This window comes from Neopsephotus bourkii, unplaced genomic scaffold (genome assembly GCF_033783945.1).
Source record: "Neopsephotus bourkii isolate Nb327-2 ecotype Australia unplaced genomic scaffold, CSIRO-AGI_Nbou_v1 NB_1292, whole genome shotgun sequence".
NCBI lineage: Eukaryota > Metazoa > Chordata > Aves > Psittaciformes > Psittacidae > Neopsephotus > Neopsephotus bourkii.
Genome location: NW_026901776.1, coordinates 5,621,891 through 5,637,315, shown reverse-complemented (window position 1 = coordinate 5,637,315; position 15,425 = coordinate 5,621,891). Strand labels below are relative to the sequence as shown.

The 15,425-nt window shown below is 44.0% G+C and overlaps 2 protein-coding genes and 1 long non-coding RNA gene across 6 annotated transcripts in view; 2 read left to right on the top strand and 1 right to left on the bottom strand.

The window, feature by feature from the left end:
* Window positions 1-523: 523 nt before the first annotated feature.
* Window positions 524-6,306, top strand: DPY30 (dpy-30 histone methyltransferase complex regulatory subunit). 2 transcript variants are annotated; one of them, XM_061365814.1, is made up of 5 exons: window positions 524-662; window positions 1,106-1,177; window positions 1,258-1,305; window positions 2,610-2,752; window positions 6,017-6,306. In XM_061365814.1, exons 2-5 carry the CDS (start codon window positions 1,142-1,144, stop codon window positions 6,087-6,089), a joined length of 300 nt encoding a protein of 99 aa, XP_061221798.1. In that variant the 5' UTR covers window positions 524-662; window positions 1,106-1,141; the 3' UTR covers window positions 6,090-6,306. The 2 variants fall into 2 exon arrangements, with proteins under 2 accessions (XP_061221798.1, XP_061221797.1); XM_061365813.1 differs by lacking the exon at window positions 6,017-6,306 and adding an exon at window positions 5,228-5,385 and having other exon boundaries at window positions 545-662.
* Window positions 6,307-7,994: 1,688 nt separating this feature from the next.
* Window positions 7,995-11,922, bottom strand: LOC133218924 (uncharacterized). 2 transcript variants are annotated; one of them, XR_009727303.1, is made up of 2 exons: window positions 11,816-11,922; window positions 7,995-8,527 (listed from the first exon to the last, which is right to left on the bottom strand). It is a non-coding gene; the product is annotated as an uncharacterized LOC133218924 (long non-coding RNA). The 2 variants fall into 2 exon arrangements; XR_009727302.1 differs by lacking the exon at window positions 11,816-11,922 and adding an exon at window positions 8,649-11,582.
* Window positions 11,923-12,322: 400 nt separating this feature from the next.
* The window catches only part of MEMO1 (mediator of cell motility 1), a 30,256-nt gene continuing 27,153 nt past the window's right edge, over window positions 12,323-15,425 (top strand). Inside the window, exons 1-2 of one of the 2 annotated variants that reach the window (XM_061365811.1) lie at window positions 14,561-14,626; window positions 14,668-14,755. In XM_061365811.1, coding sequence (XP_061221795.1) covers window positions 14,576-14,626; window positions 14,668-14,755 — 139 coding nt within the window. In that variant the 5' untranslated portion in view covers window positions 14,561-14,575. Of the gene's footprint in view, window positions 12,523-14,560; window positions 14,627-14,667; window positions 14,756-15,425 lie in introns of those variants that run through there. The other variant, XM_061365809.1, reaches the window with a different exon arrangement.

Below are 15,425 nucleotides of genomic sequence, written 5' to 3'. Positions count from 1 at the left end.
TAACTAAGTGCCCTTTAAAAACATAAACAAAAGTTATTTCTCCTGATATAAAAATGTGGCAAATTTTGGAATAAAGAGAATTCCAGAAAGTTCGATGTTAAAACAATGTAGCACTCAAAAATGTCTAGAAAAATAAGCCCCCTGTCAATAGATAACAACCTATAGTCACTATTAGCCCTCTGCCAACTCTAGCATCACCCCGTTCCTGAGCAAAATAGAAAAGCTGGTGAAGGATAATGCTGTTAATAAACTGAAGGACAGACTGAATGACAAAGGGAAAACAGTAACTTTCAAGCAATCCTGATGAGTCAATCTATGCAGTTACCTTTAGTTTCTAAAGGCAGAATGAGGGCTGCGTAAGCCGTGTGCCCGCACCACTACACTCGATAACAACAATACTACCACTGCTCTACACCCCACTCAGCCCCCCTCCGGCACCTTAAGACCGCCGCGCTGCCGGCACCGCCCAGCGGCTCGCTTCCGCGTGCCCTCCCGCCAATGGGGAGAGCGGGTTGCAGCGGCGCAGGCGCAGTTTGTCGGGGGTCTGCGCCAGCGGCGCGACTTCTTCACTTACGTCAAAGCACTTTACGACGCCGTGCGCGGTGGCAGTGGTTGCTGCGGTGAGGCTCTCGGTGCCCGCCGAGCCTCGGCCCCACAGACGGGTGAGAGCGGGGCGGTTGGGCATTTCCCAGGCCGCGCAGACCCCGGTGGTGCCCGCGCTGCGGCGGGTCCCGGGGCACTGGCGCTCTGTGCGGCATGCCGAGCATGGGGGGAGGGAAGGAGGGAGGGAAGAAGGGTAGGAAGAGGGAGCAAGGGTGTTCACCTTCCTGCGGGCGCAGTCGATTGGGAGCCGGCCGTCTTGGGGGACTCCTGTTTTAAGTGAGGAGTACTGTGTTTTGTAGTCCTGGTACCGTCTTCTTACAGCCCCTGTCGCGGTTCTTGTGTGGGAGAAACGCGTACGAGTTTGGTGGTGGGGAACAAAGCACGGAGCCACTCAGTTTGCTCTCTAGTAATTGTGCCTTAATTGCCAGCAAGCGATACGGTATTAGTCCGCTAACGTTGGTCTTCACCTCAGCCTGCTGACCGGTATTTTTTGACTTTCCAGATTTCGGTGTGTGTAGCAAACTCCACTTTTCAAATCATGGAGGCAGAGCAGATCATGGAGGGACAGCCACAGGTACTGCAGGAAATGCTTTATGTGCGTAATGCTACATGCGTGAAAGGAGCTTTTTCATTTTGCTGTGTGTTATTTTTCAGGTTCCAGAAAATCCCCATTCTGAATACGGCCTCACTGAAAATGTAGAGGTAACAAAGATTTTGTTGTTGTGAAGTACCGGGAAAGTCATATTCTTGGTCAGGGGGGAAAATGTTGAGTCTTGAGTCTAACTTCAGCAAATATAATGTTCCTAAGAAAGTCAGATAGAAATTGAATCTACAGAGCAACAGTTTGTTGCTCAACTGGCTGTTAATATGTGTTCTGTTGTGTTGCTTCCATGATACTAAATGATGCTGAAGTAAATAATGAAACTTTTAATGAGATGGGGGTTTTTGGAAGTATTCCTAGGACCATTATCTATTCCATCATTATCTATTTTATATATATATATGATTTATTGTGCCACAAAAAGCCAGGCAGGCTTAAATTACAGGGAAGTGAATAGGAGGGGTTGATGGAATTTCTAGGGAAGTATCAAAGGAAGGAATTCTTTTCATATTCACAGGTTAATCCAAGGTGTCTTTAATTACTTATGCTGAGAAAGAGCAGACACAATCCATTCTCTCAGCTGTTGGTAACAGGGTGGATTACAGTAATAACCCTACGATACTTCCTTAATATTTCTTATTAAAGAAGAGCCTTCAGTGTCATTCCATTATCAGCTTTTTGCTAAGCTTTTGCAGAAGCCTTCTCTTAAACATCCTTTGTGACTCACCCCCCTGCTTGTTTGTTGGCTTCAACTTCTGCTAAAGAACTTCAACACGTTGGATAAGTTGGTCCCGTATCTGTAGATATGCTTATGCTCCCTTGAATACATTTGGTTTACTAGCAGTGGTAGGGTACCCTTTTTTAACTGCAGTTAATGGTGTAAAATGATTCAGCACTTTTTGACCAAAAGCATTTTTTAAGCATTTTGCATGCATTTTCTTCAAAGGGTCCATATATACTTTTAATAAAGCACAGTTTTGAAGTGTTTGACTTTAATAGAGCCCCCTTGGTCAGGCTCCACCTGAATTTCTCATGCTCTTAGTGTTTTGTGTTTGCAGTGCATGCACACAGGAGCCATGTAATTAAGACTGCTCTTGTTAGCAGTCATTCCAGTCATTCTCAGATGTAGAATTTAAATCTCTGAATGCAAAAACAGAAATAAAAATGATAGAAACTGATATTTTCTGATTTAGAAAACTCATGACTTCCTAACGTTGTTTCATCAAAAAGTGAGAATTGAACAGAAGGCTCCTCTGGGTTAGGTTTTTATGCAAGGACAAATATTCTTTAATCTTGCCAGTAACTTGCAGGAAGATGGGTACTTTGCACTCACGCTTCAATGCAGATGTGGCTGTCAACATTACCAGTGTTCATTTCCCACCCACCCTTTTTTCTTCCATTTCAGAGGATAGTAGAAAATGAGAAAATAAATGCAGAGAAAACATCAAAGCAGAAGGTGGATCTTCAGTCATTGCCCACACGTGCCTACTTGGATCAGACAGTTGTACCTATCTTACTACAAGGACTCGCTGTGCTTGCAAAAGAGAGGTAAGATGCTTCAATGTCCCTTCTGTTGTTGGAGTAAAAAGTAGGTCTCAAACACTGGTGCTATGTTACGTTTTCAGACCTCACACACCAGATGTGGCTTTGCTAGTTGTGAGAGTCGTTACAACAGGTTTGTGAACCTAAGAATTACTCTGACCATGCAGGATGTGTTCCTCGCTTAGGTGCATACAGCATGATAGGTTATTATTTGAATTTATGATCTCCCAGTGAGGAATATTACTGCAAAGGTTTTGGGAGCGGGGAGGAATGTATTTTTTTTTAATTAATTTTATCACATAATTCACCTAATAGAAAGAAGGCAAGAAGTTGTTCTAGTTTAAGCAAGATTTTTGTAGTGTGGAATTATCAAGAGTTCTACTTGCCTTTTAAAAGACAGACAAATTTGGCCTGATACGCATCTGTTGAAGATGAAAATGTTTTCTAAAGGATGAGTCTGTACTGTCAACACAGTAAGAAGCAAACTGATAATTTGTCCTCTGAGTAAAAGTTATGCTGCTGAGGTGCTCCAAATCTCTAGTCAGTAAACGCAGAAGGGTACACTTCCAAAACAGCAAACAGTTTTTCATCTTACCCAAATTAATTTCAGCCTTTTGGTGTATCTAAGCTACTGGTGAGTCATACTGTGTATAGTTTCTCAGTGGTGCCAAAATAACACAATCAAAAGCTGGTATGGGTGACCCTAATAGCATCGTGTTACCTACAGCCAGGACAACTACACGGTCTTCACCTCAAAAAGAGTTGTGACTTTGAATTTTGTTGTACAGACAGCTAGTTAGGCAAAAGAGCACCTTGGAAGGTACACCCATGTGTCTACCTGGACAGCCTGGGGATCTTCAGCTGACATCTGTGGGAGCTCTGCTGCAGACTGAATGTAAAATAAAGCCTGAGGTGGATCCCACACACTGACAGTTTGGATACTTGTGCTACAGACAAACCTGGTTTTTATTTATCTTTATAGAAGGAGCTGTTCTTTATGGGGATCAGTACAGGAGTGAAATTGGAATATTGATAGAAGAGTTTGGGGAGCATACAGGAAAAAACCATAACAACATAAGTACCAAACTGCCATGGTCAAATTGGCTATTCAGTTGAGCATATGAAAATTTCAGGGGTGAAAAAGCTAAACTACCAGCTCTGCTGTATAATCTTCTGCTTAAAATTGGACTGGAAAATAACTAATGAATGCTAAATATGTTTTCCTAAGAAATGTAGATATGTTCAGGGAACAGCCCAGTACATCTGATGACTGTCTAGAATTCAGTAAAAATTATCATCCAGGATAATGAGCATATGGATAAATGCAGTATTTGGGGGAAGTAAAAAAAACTGTCAAGTCTTGTAAGTCTCTTGGAGTTAAAGGAGTGAACAAACTCCTTCATTCACTCTTGCATTGACCTTCTTCATTCACTCCTTCATTGAACTCCTTCATTGAAGGAGTCAGTGAGCACATGTAAACAGGAATCCAGGTGATAAGACTGTTCAAGTTTCCAAGAAGTTTTTAACACAGTCATTCACTAAAAGCTTTTAAAGGGGATTAGTTGCTGTGGGATTAAAGGAAAAACCTTTAGATGGATGAGGAACTGATCGGAAGATATGAGAGAGAGTAGAAAGAAATGGTGAATTTTCATGGTGAGATGACCCCAACACTAGAATCCTCTAAACAATCATTTAAAGCAATTTGAAGAAGTGGCTGACAAAATTTGTTAGATACTGAGTTTTCTAGAACAGGTTGGGTTTCCTGTGGTTTTTGGTTGGGGGTTTTTGGGTGGTTTTGTTGTTATTTTTGTTGCTTGGAGTTATGATTGTTTTATTTTGGGTTTTGTTTTTTTAAGTCTGTTGATTGTAAATAATTGCACAGGAACTTCATAAACTCAGTGTGAAACTACGGAAGACTGCTATGAAATTGAAACTATGAAATGACAAAAAGTGAAAGATTTAATACAAATAAACAAAGTGATGCACCTAGGAGGGTAATGCTAGTGACAAAACTATTCTTCCTTGTGAAAAAAATAGCTTTAAACTGTCAAATATATGTGTCAGTGCATTGCTCAGTCAAAAAGAAACACCAAATGGTAGGACTTAGAAATTGAATGGGTGAGAACAAGCAGAATGTCACTATTTAAATTTATAATGTTCTCATATTTTTAATATTGTGTTTAAGTCACATTCCCTTGTATTCTGGTGGAACGTGAAAAAGAATGACAAGGTTGTCAGAAGTATGGAATGCTGTCTGTATACAGAGTGACTGAATAGATACCTAGAAAAGACACTTCTGAGAGAATATAATAGGAATCTGTTGAATCATGAATAGCACAAACATGATGAGTTGGTATGGATTGTTTATTATTTCTTCTGATAGAGCAATCCAATTAAGTGAAGCAGGTAGCAAATTCATAATGAACAAAGAGGTGATCCTTCACAGCTCACATAATTAAGCTATATAATTTTTTGCCTTAGGTTGAAGACATTAACATTTTATTTGGGGTCAAGGGCTAACTGGACAAAGTAGTAGAGGAATCTACCAGGACTATTATAGGTGCCAACACAGAACTTGGTACATAGTTGGAGGCCAAAAGGATGATATGCAGAAATATCTTTGTGCAGTTCTGTGTGCTCTCACCTTTTTTAATGCTCTTTACAGGCTGTTTGCTCACTGCCAGGCCTCTGACTCAGTGTGGAATAAGTAAATTTATTCTGTGGACAGGATCCAAATTATCAGGATTCATGCAGTGTAGCTGGAAGAACTTCTTTAAAAAACCTTGCAGGTGAAGGCCAGTGATCAAAAGTGTTTGTTATTGACCTCTTGCAAGTTACAGCACCGAGAAAACAGCTCTAATGCACAAAGCTATTCAATAACCATTTGATGAAAATGAAGCAAGAAATCACTGACAGATTAACTTTCACTTCATGCAGCACGAGTTACAGAAATAGGCAAATGTGTGTAACTTCCAATGGTGTGCATGCAGTGTTTACACTTACAGACTGTACTCTAGTTCTAGGTAATGCAGCTGTTCTAGCAAGTCAGTAACACTGAACCAGCAGTGACTATGACTCCTTATTAAAAACTTTCTCCTCAGACATAAACTGGAAGTTTACAAGGTAACTCTAGGGAGTTGATCATCCCTACATCGATGTTTGTGTCTGGGAGGAGTTATGTTGCTTTTAAAGGGAAGGTAATTAGTTCTTCAGCTATTTAATTTAATCTAACAAAAATTAGTAACATTTTATTTATTTTCTTCTTTGCAGACCACCAAATCCCATTGAATTTCTAGCAGCATATCTCTTAAAAAACAAGTCACAATTTGAGGACCGAAATTAACTCCATAAAAACGAGGACAGTTTGGCTGCTAGACTGAAATGTTCATTTGCCACAGTTTGTTTTCTGCTGTAAAAATCCTTTGGAAGTTTGATGTTGTCTTTCTTAATCACACAGTTTGCTTTACCTTTTGAGTTATTTAATAAAGAACACTTTTAATCTGTTCACTTGTTTTAAACGAGTTATTAAGAGACTTTCAGAATAAAGTACAGAAACTGCACTGCTGGATGAAAGTCTGAATAATTCCATAGAGCTGCATCACCTGATGGTGTATGACACAAAGAGGAAAAATTCCATATGGGAAGCACATGGGTGATAATGTATGTAACTTAATTTGATTTTATATAGCACCCTTTACACGCAACATGCTTAAACAGAAAGCAAACAAAAGCAGTTAAAATTTATTTTGAGGAAGTGTTGATTAAGCAGAGGGGAGAGAAGTTGCTGCAGAAGACCACAAAATGGGTTTAGTTAAACTATTAGATTGAGCAGCTGAACAGCTCAAATGCAGTGTCCGATGCAGATGTGTACGTTCATGAGGTGTGCTGTTCAGCATTTGTCATTGATCTCCTGTGACTGCTATGCTGAATTTAATTGGAAGAATAAAGTTTGAAGGGACTTAGAAAGGTTCTGTAATTCAGTTCTCTGTATTGCTACCCTAGTTAGAATGTTCTTTTTCTGTCCAAGATAGAATCATTGAATATCTCAAGATGGAAGGGGCATGTAAGGACATCAAGTCCTCAGGGACTACTGAAGACTAAACTGCATGACTGAGAGTGTCATGCAGGCACTCCATGAACCTTGACAGGCTTGGAGCTGTGACTAACAAAGCTCTGAAATACCAAAGTTGTAGCTGAAGAACTGGCTAGCCCGTGTTATTGGCAATGGAACAACCTAAACACAGCCCTCAGAAGCCCCATTTTTGTTTTCTGAAGCTTGTGACAAGGAGCATAATTAATGTTGTTCTCTAGTTCTGAATATGGAAATCCAGATTAAGCTCAGTCCAGTTTTTAACAAACTAGGGAGAATAACAGTAATCTATTTTGACAGTTACAGAAATGGTAAATTTGGCTTCTAAGAGTTGCTCAAAATAATCAAAATCCTAAATTTTTATTCAAATAACCTTCAATATTGCCATCGTGCCATTCCCGTCTCCATTTTGTGCTTCTTACCTAATTGCTTTAACAAGGCAGGCAGTTAAAACCTAGAAAATCTTTGCTGCAAGGGCTGGAGATTTTTTTTCTCTGGGATGTTGAAGGCTGCTTGCTTTTTTTTTGCTTTTTTTTTCTTTCCCAATTATGTATGAATTCAGAATAAGAGAGACATTAAGTCTCTCATTTGACTTGTTCCTACAATGACTAAAAAATACATGCTGTATTGGCAGTTACGTGGCCCACTGCACAAATAGTATTTTCCCTTTGTTCTCTGACATCTAGATGAATTTCCTGTGGTAAACATGAAGACTTTTGTTTTAACATGGCTTTTCTTCTTTAAAAGCTTAGATACATGTATGTAAGAGCAGCCAGAAGATAGATCCTTCAGAGGAAAGTATTTTTCAACTGTGCTAGGGGCTGGGATGAGATCTGGCTGTTACTCCTAGTAGGAAGGCTCTCAGTATTTTACATTGCTAGGAGGGAAACATTGAATTAGTGCAGTCCAAGAGCAGTAAGACTGGGGAACAAAAACAAAATTTGAAGAGACCTGCAAACCTAAAACCAAGTCTTAAAAAGTTCTATTTTGGAAAACTTACGGAAATTGCAGAATGCAATTGCTAATTCTATTGCATTGTGGTGAACATGCTCTCCATCAAACACTGACACTTCAAAAAGACACCGAAATGATCTTAACAGTGTTTTGACTTTCTGGAGTGAGTAACAACAGTTCAGTGAAGAAAGGAGACACCATAAAGACTTGGTAGTGATGTTTTTATTGCTGAAGCAGCGTTCCAAGGTTTCACCCATAGGTGGCAACATCGCAAGATTGTAAGAATTGTTAAATGGGGGGGGGGCCCCCAATCCCAACTATCTACGCTGCTTCCCAATTTCTATGTTGAAAATTTGTGCAAGACCATACAAAAAAAAAGCAGATCACCTATCACTCTTCCCTAGACAGAGCGGTTTCCTTACACTGTATTGTCATACCTGAATTCAGCATACAATCAGATTTCTCATCTTATAGTAACACCCATCAAGCAGCTGCACAATGCTTGTAACCCCTCCAGCTTTCTGCACAGCTCTTGCACCAACCTAGAATCTCAAAGCATTGGTACCAGTCTTACGGTGAGCTGTCCCTGCAAGCAGCAACCCACCTACTCAGCTGCTGGTGCCACTGTTTGGTACCTGGTGTTGTCTTCCCATCTAGGCTAGTTGGAGAGAACGGAAAAGCCATGTTCACACAGTGATGATGTTAGATGTAATACAGCAGCTTTTCTGGACAGCTTCCTGCAAGAAAGTAAGTTGAAATATTACTAGCAGCAGTGAACTCAGCAGCTCTAAGGAATTAATCTTTGTGATTCTTGCAAAGGCATGACAAGTCAACAAGAAAAATGCAACCGTACTCGACCTGTTACATTGGCTTCACCAATTGGGATCTGCTGCATAGCGAATACTCTGTAACAGGAAGAAGATGGTAAGGTACTATCTGAATAATCGGATCGTATCTGAATAATCCAGTTGTCCAAGTTAGGGAAGTAATGATAAAGTCCAAATTTTCAAAGTATTTACTGGTTTTAAACATTCTCCACTATAAAACAATGAAAATTCTCTGAAAAGACTTGACAGATGCTTGTTATCCCAATTTAATCCAGAAAGAAGTATTCTTTTCCTTAGCAAACACCAGTTCCAAGGCCTTCAAGAGAAATGTATTTCATTTTGAAGTACAAAGTAAAACCCAAGTGATTTCACATTTATAAAAATGAGGAACTCATCAATAAAATGAACAGATGGAAGGGGCTACAAATTATTAATAGATGTAGAATAAAAGCTTGAAGAAATAATTGAAAATGGCAGCTTCAGATGTATGACAGGCTACTGCTAAGTAGCTGAAAGCCATTGTCTCTTGATTCTTTAACAATTATTTTTCAGTTTTCTCCACACTACCCTAGGTAACCTAGGTAAGGAATCAGTATATGCTCTAAAGGACAGTAAAGCTAAGCAGAAAATAAAACAGAAAACCCGATCAACACCACAGCACACCTTCCAAAGACTAGATCCAGTAACCAGACACTACTATTCATTAACTGTGAAAGCATTACATATGACTCATGCAGTATTTTGAAGTCTGCCTTTTTAAATGATTCCACAGAGAACATTATCTTTTACCTTGAAGGGTGTAGTAAGAGAAGACAGTAAAAGCAATTCTGATCAAAGGGTCCTCTATCTTCATACTCTGAAGCTTGTTACCACCCAAAAAATACTGTTTGACTTGCCAAATTTATTTTGGTTTTTTTTTTAATCTCTGATTTATCAAGGACATTCTCCAAAATGAGTACAGGCTTTTGAGCTATCCATTTTCTTTTCTGAAGTGCTGTCACTATTTTAAATGTGGTCTGAGCTGAAGAACTTCTCTCTCCTCATCAGACTTTCTAGAAATGAAGCATCTGCTTTCAAACAAATGAAAAACATGAAAAATTCTGAGAGATACAAGCAGCTGAAACCAGTAGGTTGGAAACACATGAGAAGAATCCCTGTGCCTACCATGCTTCACAGAGTTCAAGTCTGATTTATTCTTACCACTGTACTAATTATGTAACACAATATTCTTAGTCAAGCCTTAGCTTGAGTTCCCTGCCTCCGTTGCACATCAGAGAAAAAAACCAGACTGACATAGTAGGTCTGAACAGGTAAGAGCTCCTCTTACTTCTCCCTCTACAGACAATGTGGGAGGATCTCCCAACGTATCCCACGCTTCACAGCATTCAACTGAAAGCTCAGCCTAGTTTTTCAGCCTGTGGCTAGAATCTTCCACATCCTGAGCATGAAGAAGCCCAGCACCAAGCACCACAATATTCTATTTAATTGAAAAGCAGCCTGCTTTTCTGTTTCTGCTGCCTTGATTTCTATTATGTGAAAGCTCTTCCTCTAAATGGTAGAGAGGAATACCAGATAACTAAAAACTGTTTTAACCTCCAGTTCCCCTAAGATGTTTTCTCTAGCAGCCTCCTCTAACTCTTCCTGGTGGATTGTGGGACACTGGTTCATCTAAAACTTGAGCTGTATGTTGCTTGACCTTTCTGTAAGTCCATAATCACAACGTTTGTTTTTCTCCAAGGAGTAAAATTTATCATCTGCTGCCTTTAGTTAACTTTGTTGAGGAATGAGCAGCAAATTCCGGAACTATTCCCAGTACCGAAGATCTGTACTGTAAAAGACTTGAGAGTTACAAATGGGTATCACAACTGCCAATATAGTTTTATGTTACAGCAGTCAGGCTTTATTGACAAATAGTTCTTCCAGTCAAGGCAGCGTTATAATCCATGTTAACCTTTTCCAACACACTATTTGTAGAAGAACAATGGAATAATATAAGGATAGATAGAGCAGTGAAGGCTACGTTAGGCATTTTCTGGGGTAGTCAGGCTCCATTTCCGCATGGCAACCCATTACAAATATTATTACTTGAAGATCCTAGTCCTTGTTGCCCCCCAGCTGCACTGGGAGGCCAGTGTCATGGGTGCAGAGGAGGGTCCTGACTGATAAAAGTGACATCAGCCGCACCTCTACAGCACGAGCCTTTTTGATCTTCAAGACATACTGCAAACAATGCCTTTGTCCCTCTCATCTCCTTTGCTTAAAAAAACACAACAAACCCACATAACTCAACTAAACCACTCACACACACAAGCTCTGTATTTTGCATGCATTTATAACTGGCTGGAGGACTTTATGAAGAATAAAATCTCTAAGGAGGAAAAGGGGAATGTGTTTCCTGGCCTAGCCCTAGTATCTTCCAGCTCACAAAGCATCATTCTGCCTTAATACTTTCATGGCTGCAATCTCTCATTGCTCCTGCTGAGGCCTCCGTCTCTCCTGGGTGCATCTCATACATCGGTAGCTAAAATTGCTCTTCCCTTCGTCCCTTTTGTACTGGTTATGCTCTCCTTCCCACTTCTGCTTTATTAGCTATTTTGAGCTGTGCTTGATTTCTCCGTGGCAGCACCACGGAGAAATTCACCAAGCTGATTAAAAAGTGAAGGATAGGAATTGGAGACTTCCACACAAAGGCACTCCCGCAGCCCTCGCTGCAGGACACGGTACCGACGACATACGTGAGGTGCCGGAAAGGAACTGTGCTAGCTGGAAAGCAAGGACCTTCCGCCCAGCGCACTCCCTATTCTCTCTACCCCTGCCTTTGGGAAACGTGCTCCGTCCCTCGAAATCGGACCTGGTCCTACAGTCCCAGCCGAGCCTGGGGGAAGCCGAGGAGGCTGCACAGTACTCTCCTCACAGCAAGGGGGAAACCCCCGGCACCAGAGAGCACCGCTTCGCTCTCGACAACACCGACCCCTTCACCTCCTGCCCCGATGGAGAGCGGGGCAGCGGAGCTCCGCGCCCAGCCACGCAGGCGGGGGGCTCCCATGGGGGACTCCCGCTGGCCTCAGGCGCTCCCTGAACCGCCACCGCCACCGCCACCGCCACCTCCACCGCCCCCTCCACCATGCCGGGGCTGGGGGACACGGGGCCGGGGCGGAGCTTGAGCTTTCCCCCCCGCCATACCTTCCCTTGTCTGACCTGCTCTCGTAATCTTCCCTTCCACCACGGAGACACAGCCCCGCCAATCAGCGCGGCCAGAAGCGATTCCCACGGCAACGCAGCCAGCCAATCGGAACAGGACTCCGTCTCCGAACCCCGCCTTCTGGTCCCCGTCCCCCACGAGGCGGTGCCGCTCCATTTCGGGCTTGTCAAAGAGGTGGGCGGGATCAGCGAGGAGGGTGGCCAATGGCGGCGAGGCTTTTCCTTTCGTGCCCAATGGGGGAGCGGCTCCTGTGCGGCCTCTAGTCCACGGGAGCCGGGCCGGGCCAAACCCAGCTGCTGCCGCGGCCTCCTTCTCTTCGCGTCCCCCCCACCAGCCAGCGCGGAGTTGGCGGCGGCCTCAGGCTTTGTCCCCGCACCCCCGGCCCGCGCCGCCCCCCGCGGGGCCACCGCCTGCGGCCGAGCCCGGCACCGCGGTCCCGGCCCACGCCGCTCCGCACGCCGCCTCCGCGCGCCCCCCTCCCGCTCGCCGTCAGCCCGCCCGCCCGGAGGCGCCGCCGGCAGCGCCGCCTCCGCCCGCGGGGCCCGGGCCGTGCCGGGGGAGGAGGGGGAGCAGCGCCGCCGCCGCGGCCGGGCCCGTCCCCCACCGCCTCCCCCGAACACCATAGGCGGCTCCGGCACCAAGATGTCCAACCGGGTGCTCTGCCGGGAGGCCAGCCACGCCGGCAGCTGGTACACAGCCTCAGGTACCGGCGCCGCGACCCGCAGCGCCGCCGGGGGTGGGGGGCGGGGGCTGAATCAGCACTTTCCGCCGCCGGGGCCGCGGCCGGGTCCGCTACCGGGTGCGGGGAGGGGCTGCGGGCCCCGCCCCCGCCGGCGCAGCCGGCACATGGCAGGCGAGGGGGCGTCGTGGCTCTCCGGGGCCCGGCGAGCGGGTAGGGGTCTGGGCGCCTGCCGGGTCCGGCCACCGGCGGAGACTGGCTCGGGAGGCCTGGAGGGCGGGTGGAGCCGGGGACGGGGTGCCCAGCACGCGGTGGCAATAGCGTGCGGTTCGGGCAGCCGAGCGCGCCTGCTTGCCGTGCTGGGCTCCGGCCCGGCCTGGCTGCCTGCACCGGGGCAGCGGCACCTCTCGCTGGCAAACTGGTGTTGAAGTGTGGCTGGGGCTGGATCGGTCCCCGGTTGTTGCCTGTCCAGCTCTAGAGGCGCGCATCGCTGTGGCTTGGCGGCTGAAGGCAGCAGCCGTAGAGCCAGCCTCTGCTCTGCCTCGCACCAGACCCTGCGCCTCGTCCACTTGAGAGCACACGAACAGATTCCGGTCTCTTGGAGTGTTCTTGTGGTGGTTTTTGTTCCGGAATTTCTAATTTCCCTGAGAGAATACAGGATGTCTGGGGCATTTTGCATGCTCAGAAGGCAGGCAATGGGGTGTGGGTGTAGAAATAAAGAGGTTTGTTTCATTTCTTGTAGACCAAGGTGAGCTACTGTATTTTCTTCAAAAGCCCCTTTCTTTAGTAGTAGTGAAAAGTTACAAGGCAGTAGTATGGAATGGCCTCTGCCTATTTAAAACTCTAGTATTTGCAGAGAAAGAATAGAAGAAGACCACTGTATTGGAGGGAGGGCTGGTGCTCCCTTTGCCCTCCCAAGAAAAGACAGAGACTTGTAATAATGGCTTGATAGCACATACGTTTGGAAATAAGTTTTGTTGGGCTTTGGGGCAGAACTCTGCTGGTGTAGATGGGATGCATTTTTTGTTTTCTGAGCTGTTACTAAGTGATGTTCTTTTACCAGCTTTGGGAATAAAGATCATTAGAAAAGTGCAGGTGAACAAGCTTAGATGAACAAGGGGCTGTTGTAGGGGATAGTTCAGAGGGAAGGAAAGAATACTGCTAAAACAAATAGGAATGGATTTAGGATCCTAAACTGATATTAAGAAGTATTACACTTGGCTATAATAAGTGCAGTTTCTTCTCTACAAATTAATAAACAAGATATGAGGCAAAAATTGAAAGGGAAGAAAAATACGGGGAAGAGGGTAACACAGGAAGAGGCAGAGGCAGATTGTGAGATAAGTAGCTGGGCTTCAAACTGTGGATAGGCAGTTCCAAGACAATAGATGATGATTTGCTTTCCTTCCAAGTTTAATGTTGCAAACATAACTGTTGTGTCCATTACAAAAGTGGTCTTAAATCTTCATCCAGTGTCGATAGCTTGCAGTTGCAGTTTTTTTCCAATGGTCTAGTAGTGCTGTGTTTACAGAAAGCAAGCAAAATCATACCAAAGGTATAGATGTAAACACGTGCAGAGACATGAAAATGGTGAAGCTTTGTGGTAACGCTTCCCAACTTGCTGGAGATGGAATTATTTTAACTTTTTTTCATAATTTAAAAGGCATAGGTGCTGTGTTTGGCTGTGTGGTGGTTTTTTTCATTTGTTTTTTAATTTTGTTTTGGTTTTTTTTTCACATAAAAATTCAGTGCATAATTTTGTTAGACTACACCCTGGTAAGTCTGTGTGACTAGTTCAGCCAGTACTACTTGTCTGTCCAAAAGCATGTTGCTCCAGTTGCTTTTGGGCAGCCCTTTGGGTATTGCTTATTGAGGAGGTGTGGGATGGTTGCTGAGGCACTTGCACTGCATGAAAAAAACCAAACTGAATCATGTTGTAACTAGTTATGTTGACTGTGCTTCTGACAAGTTAAATTGCAGCTATTACCGTGTGTGTCCGGGGGGGAAGTGGTTGTTGCTGCATAGGCTGGGGTTTTGGGAAGTGTGTTTTGTTTTCCTTAAACAAGAAAAGAACGTTATGTCTCTTCATATAGAACTCTCTTGCACTGTTTACTTAGGGCATTTGAGAGTGGGAATTCTCCCTGCTCAGCAAGACTTGCCATCGGGAAGCTGTTACTTGTTGCTTGGCAGCTAATTTTTTTGTGCCATGTAGGAGGTTCCACAGAAACTCAAGAGGAAACAAATGGGGACCAAGAGGGTATGTGTATAGACTTAGGTGTATATAGGTACAGACTTAAAATCTTCCTGTATTTTAGGCCAAACTTGAATGTCACCTGCTATTTCAAACTTGTAACAGAGGCTTGTTTCCTCAGTCATACTACTTGAACCAAGTCTGAATTTTAACATGTAGTTTTAACCTGCATAGCTTCAAGGACGCAGCTGGGCCAGGGATTAGAGTTTGAATCGCAGCAGTTCTTCATTGTGTTCCTGCGGTTCTCCAGGGATTCTGTTGTCAAGTCCTCCTACCTGCTTTCTTTCTGCTTACCGTCTCAGCCCAAAAGAGATTTGCTGGGTTTTATATAAACTGTTTAGCATTTCAGCTTCCCATTTCCTGAAAATTGCTCTCTTTCTGCAGAGCTGGGTTTGATTACACGTGGATGTCCTGGAAATCCTCACTCATCCTGCTCCATAGTTAAGATGACCCTGTCTGAAAGGGTAATGAGAAACGTGATTTTTGAAGGATGTGTTCAAAATTGTTACATCTGAAAGCATTTAAAGAGGCTGCATGAGGATGAGGTTATTAATTGGGTGTTTATCCCGAAGTGCTTGGTACCTGAGAGCAGAACATCAACAAAACATCCAGTATGGTGCATGGTGTCCTGGATCAGGGTGGGGGGATTGACTACAAAAGTAGAGCCCCCATTGCT

Bases quoted from the DNA above. Each gene is read 5' to 3' on its own strand.
- DPY30 (XM_061365814.1), top strand. From the start codon at position 1,142: ATGGAGGCAGAGCAGATCATGGAGGGACAGCCACAG. The intron at 1,306-2,609 runs GTAACAAAGATT...CTTCCATTTCAG, and splicing joins GCCTCACTGAAAATGTAGAG to AGGATAGTAGAAAATGAGAA. The intron at 2,753-6,016 runs GTAAGATGCTTC...TCTTCTTTGCAG, and splicing joins GCTGTGCTTGCAAAAGAGAG to ACCACCAAATCCCATTGAAT.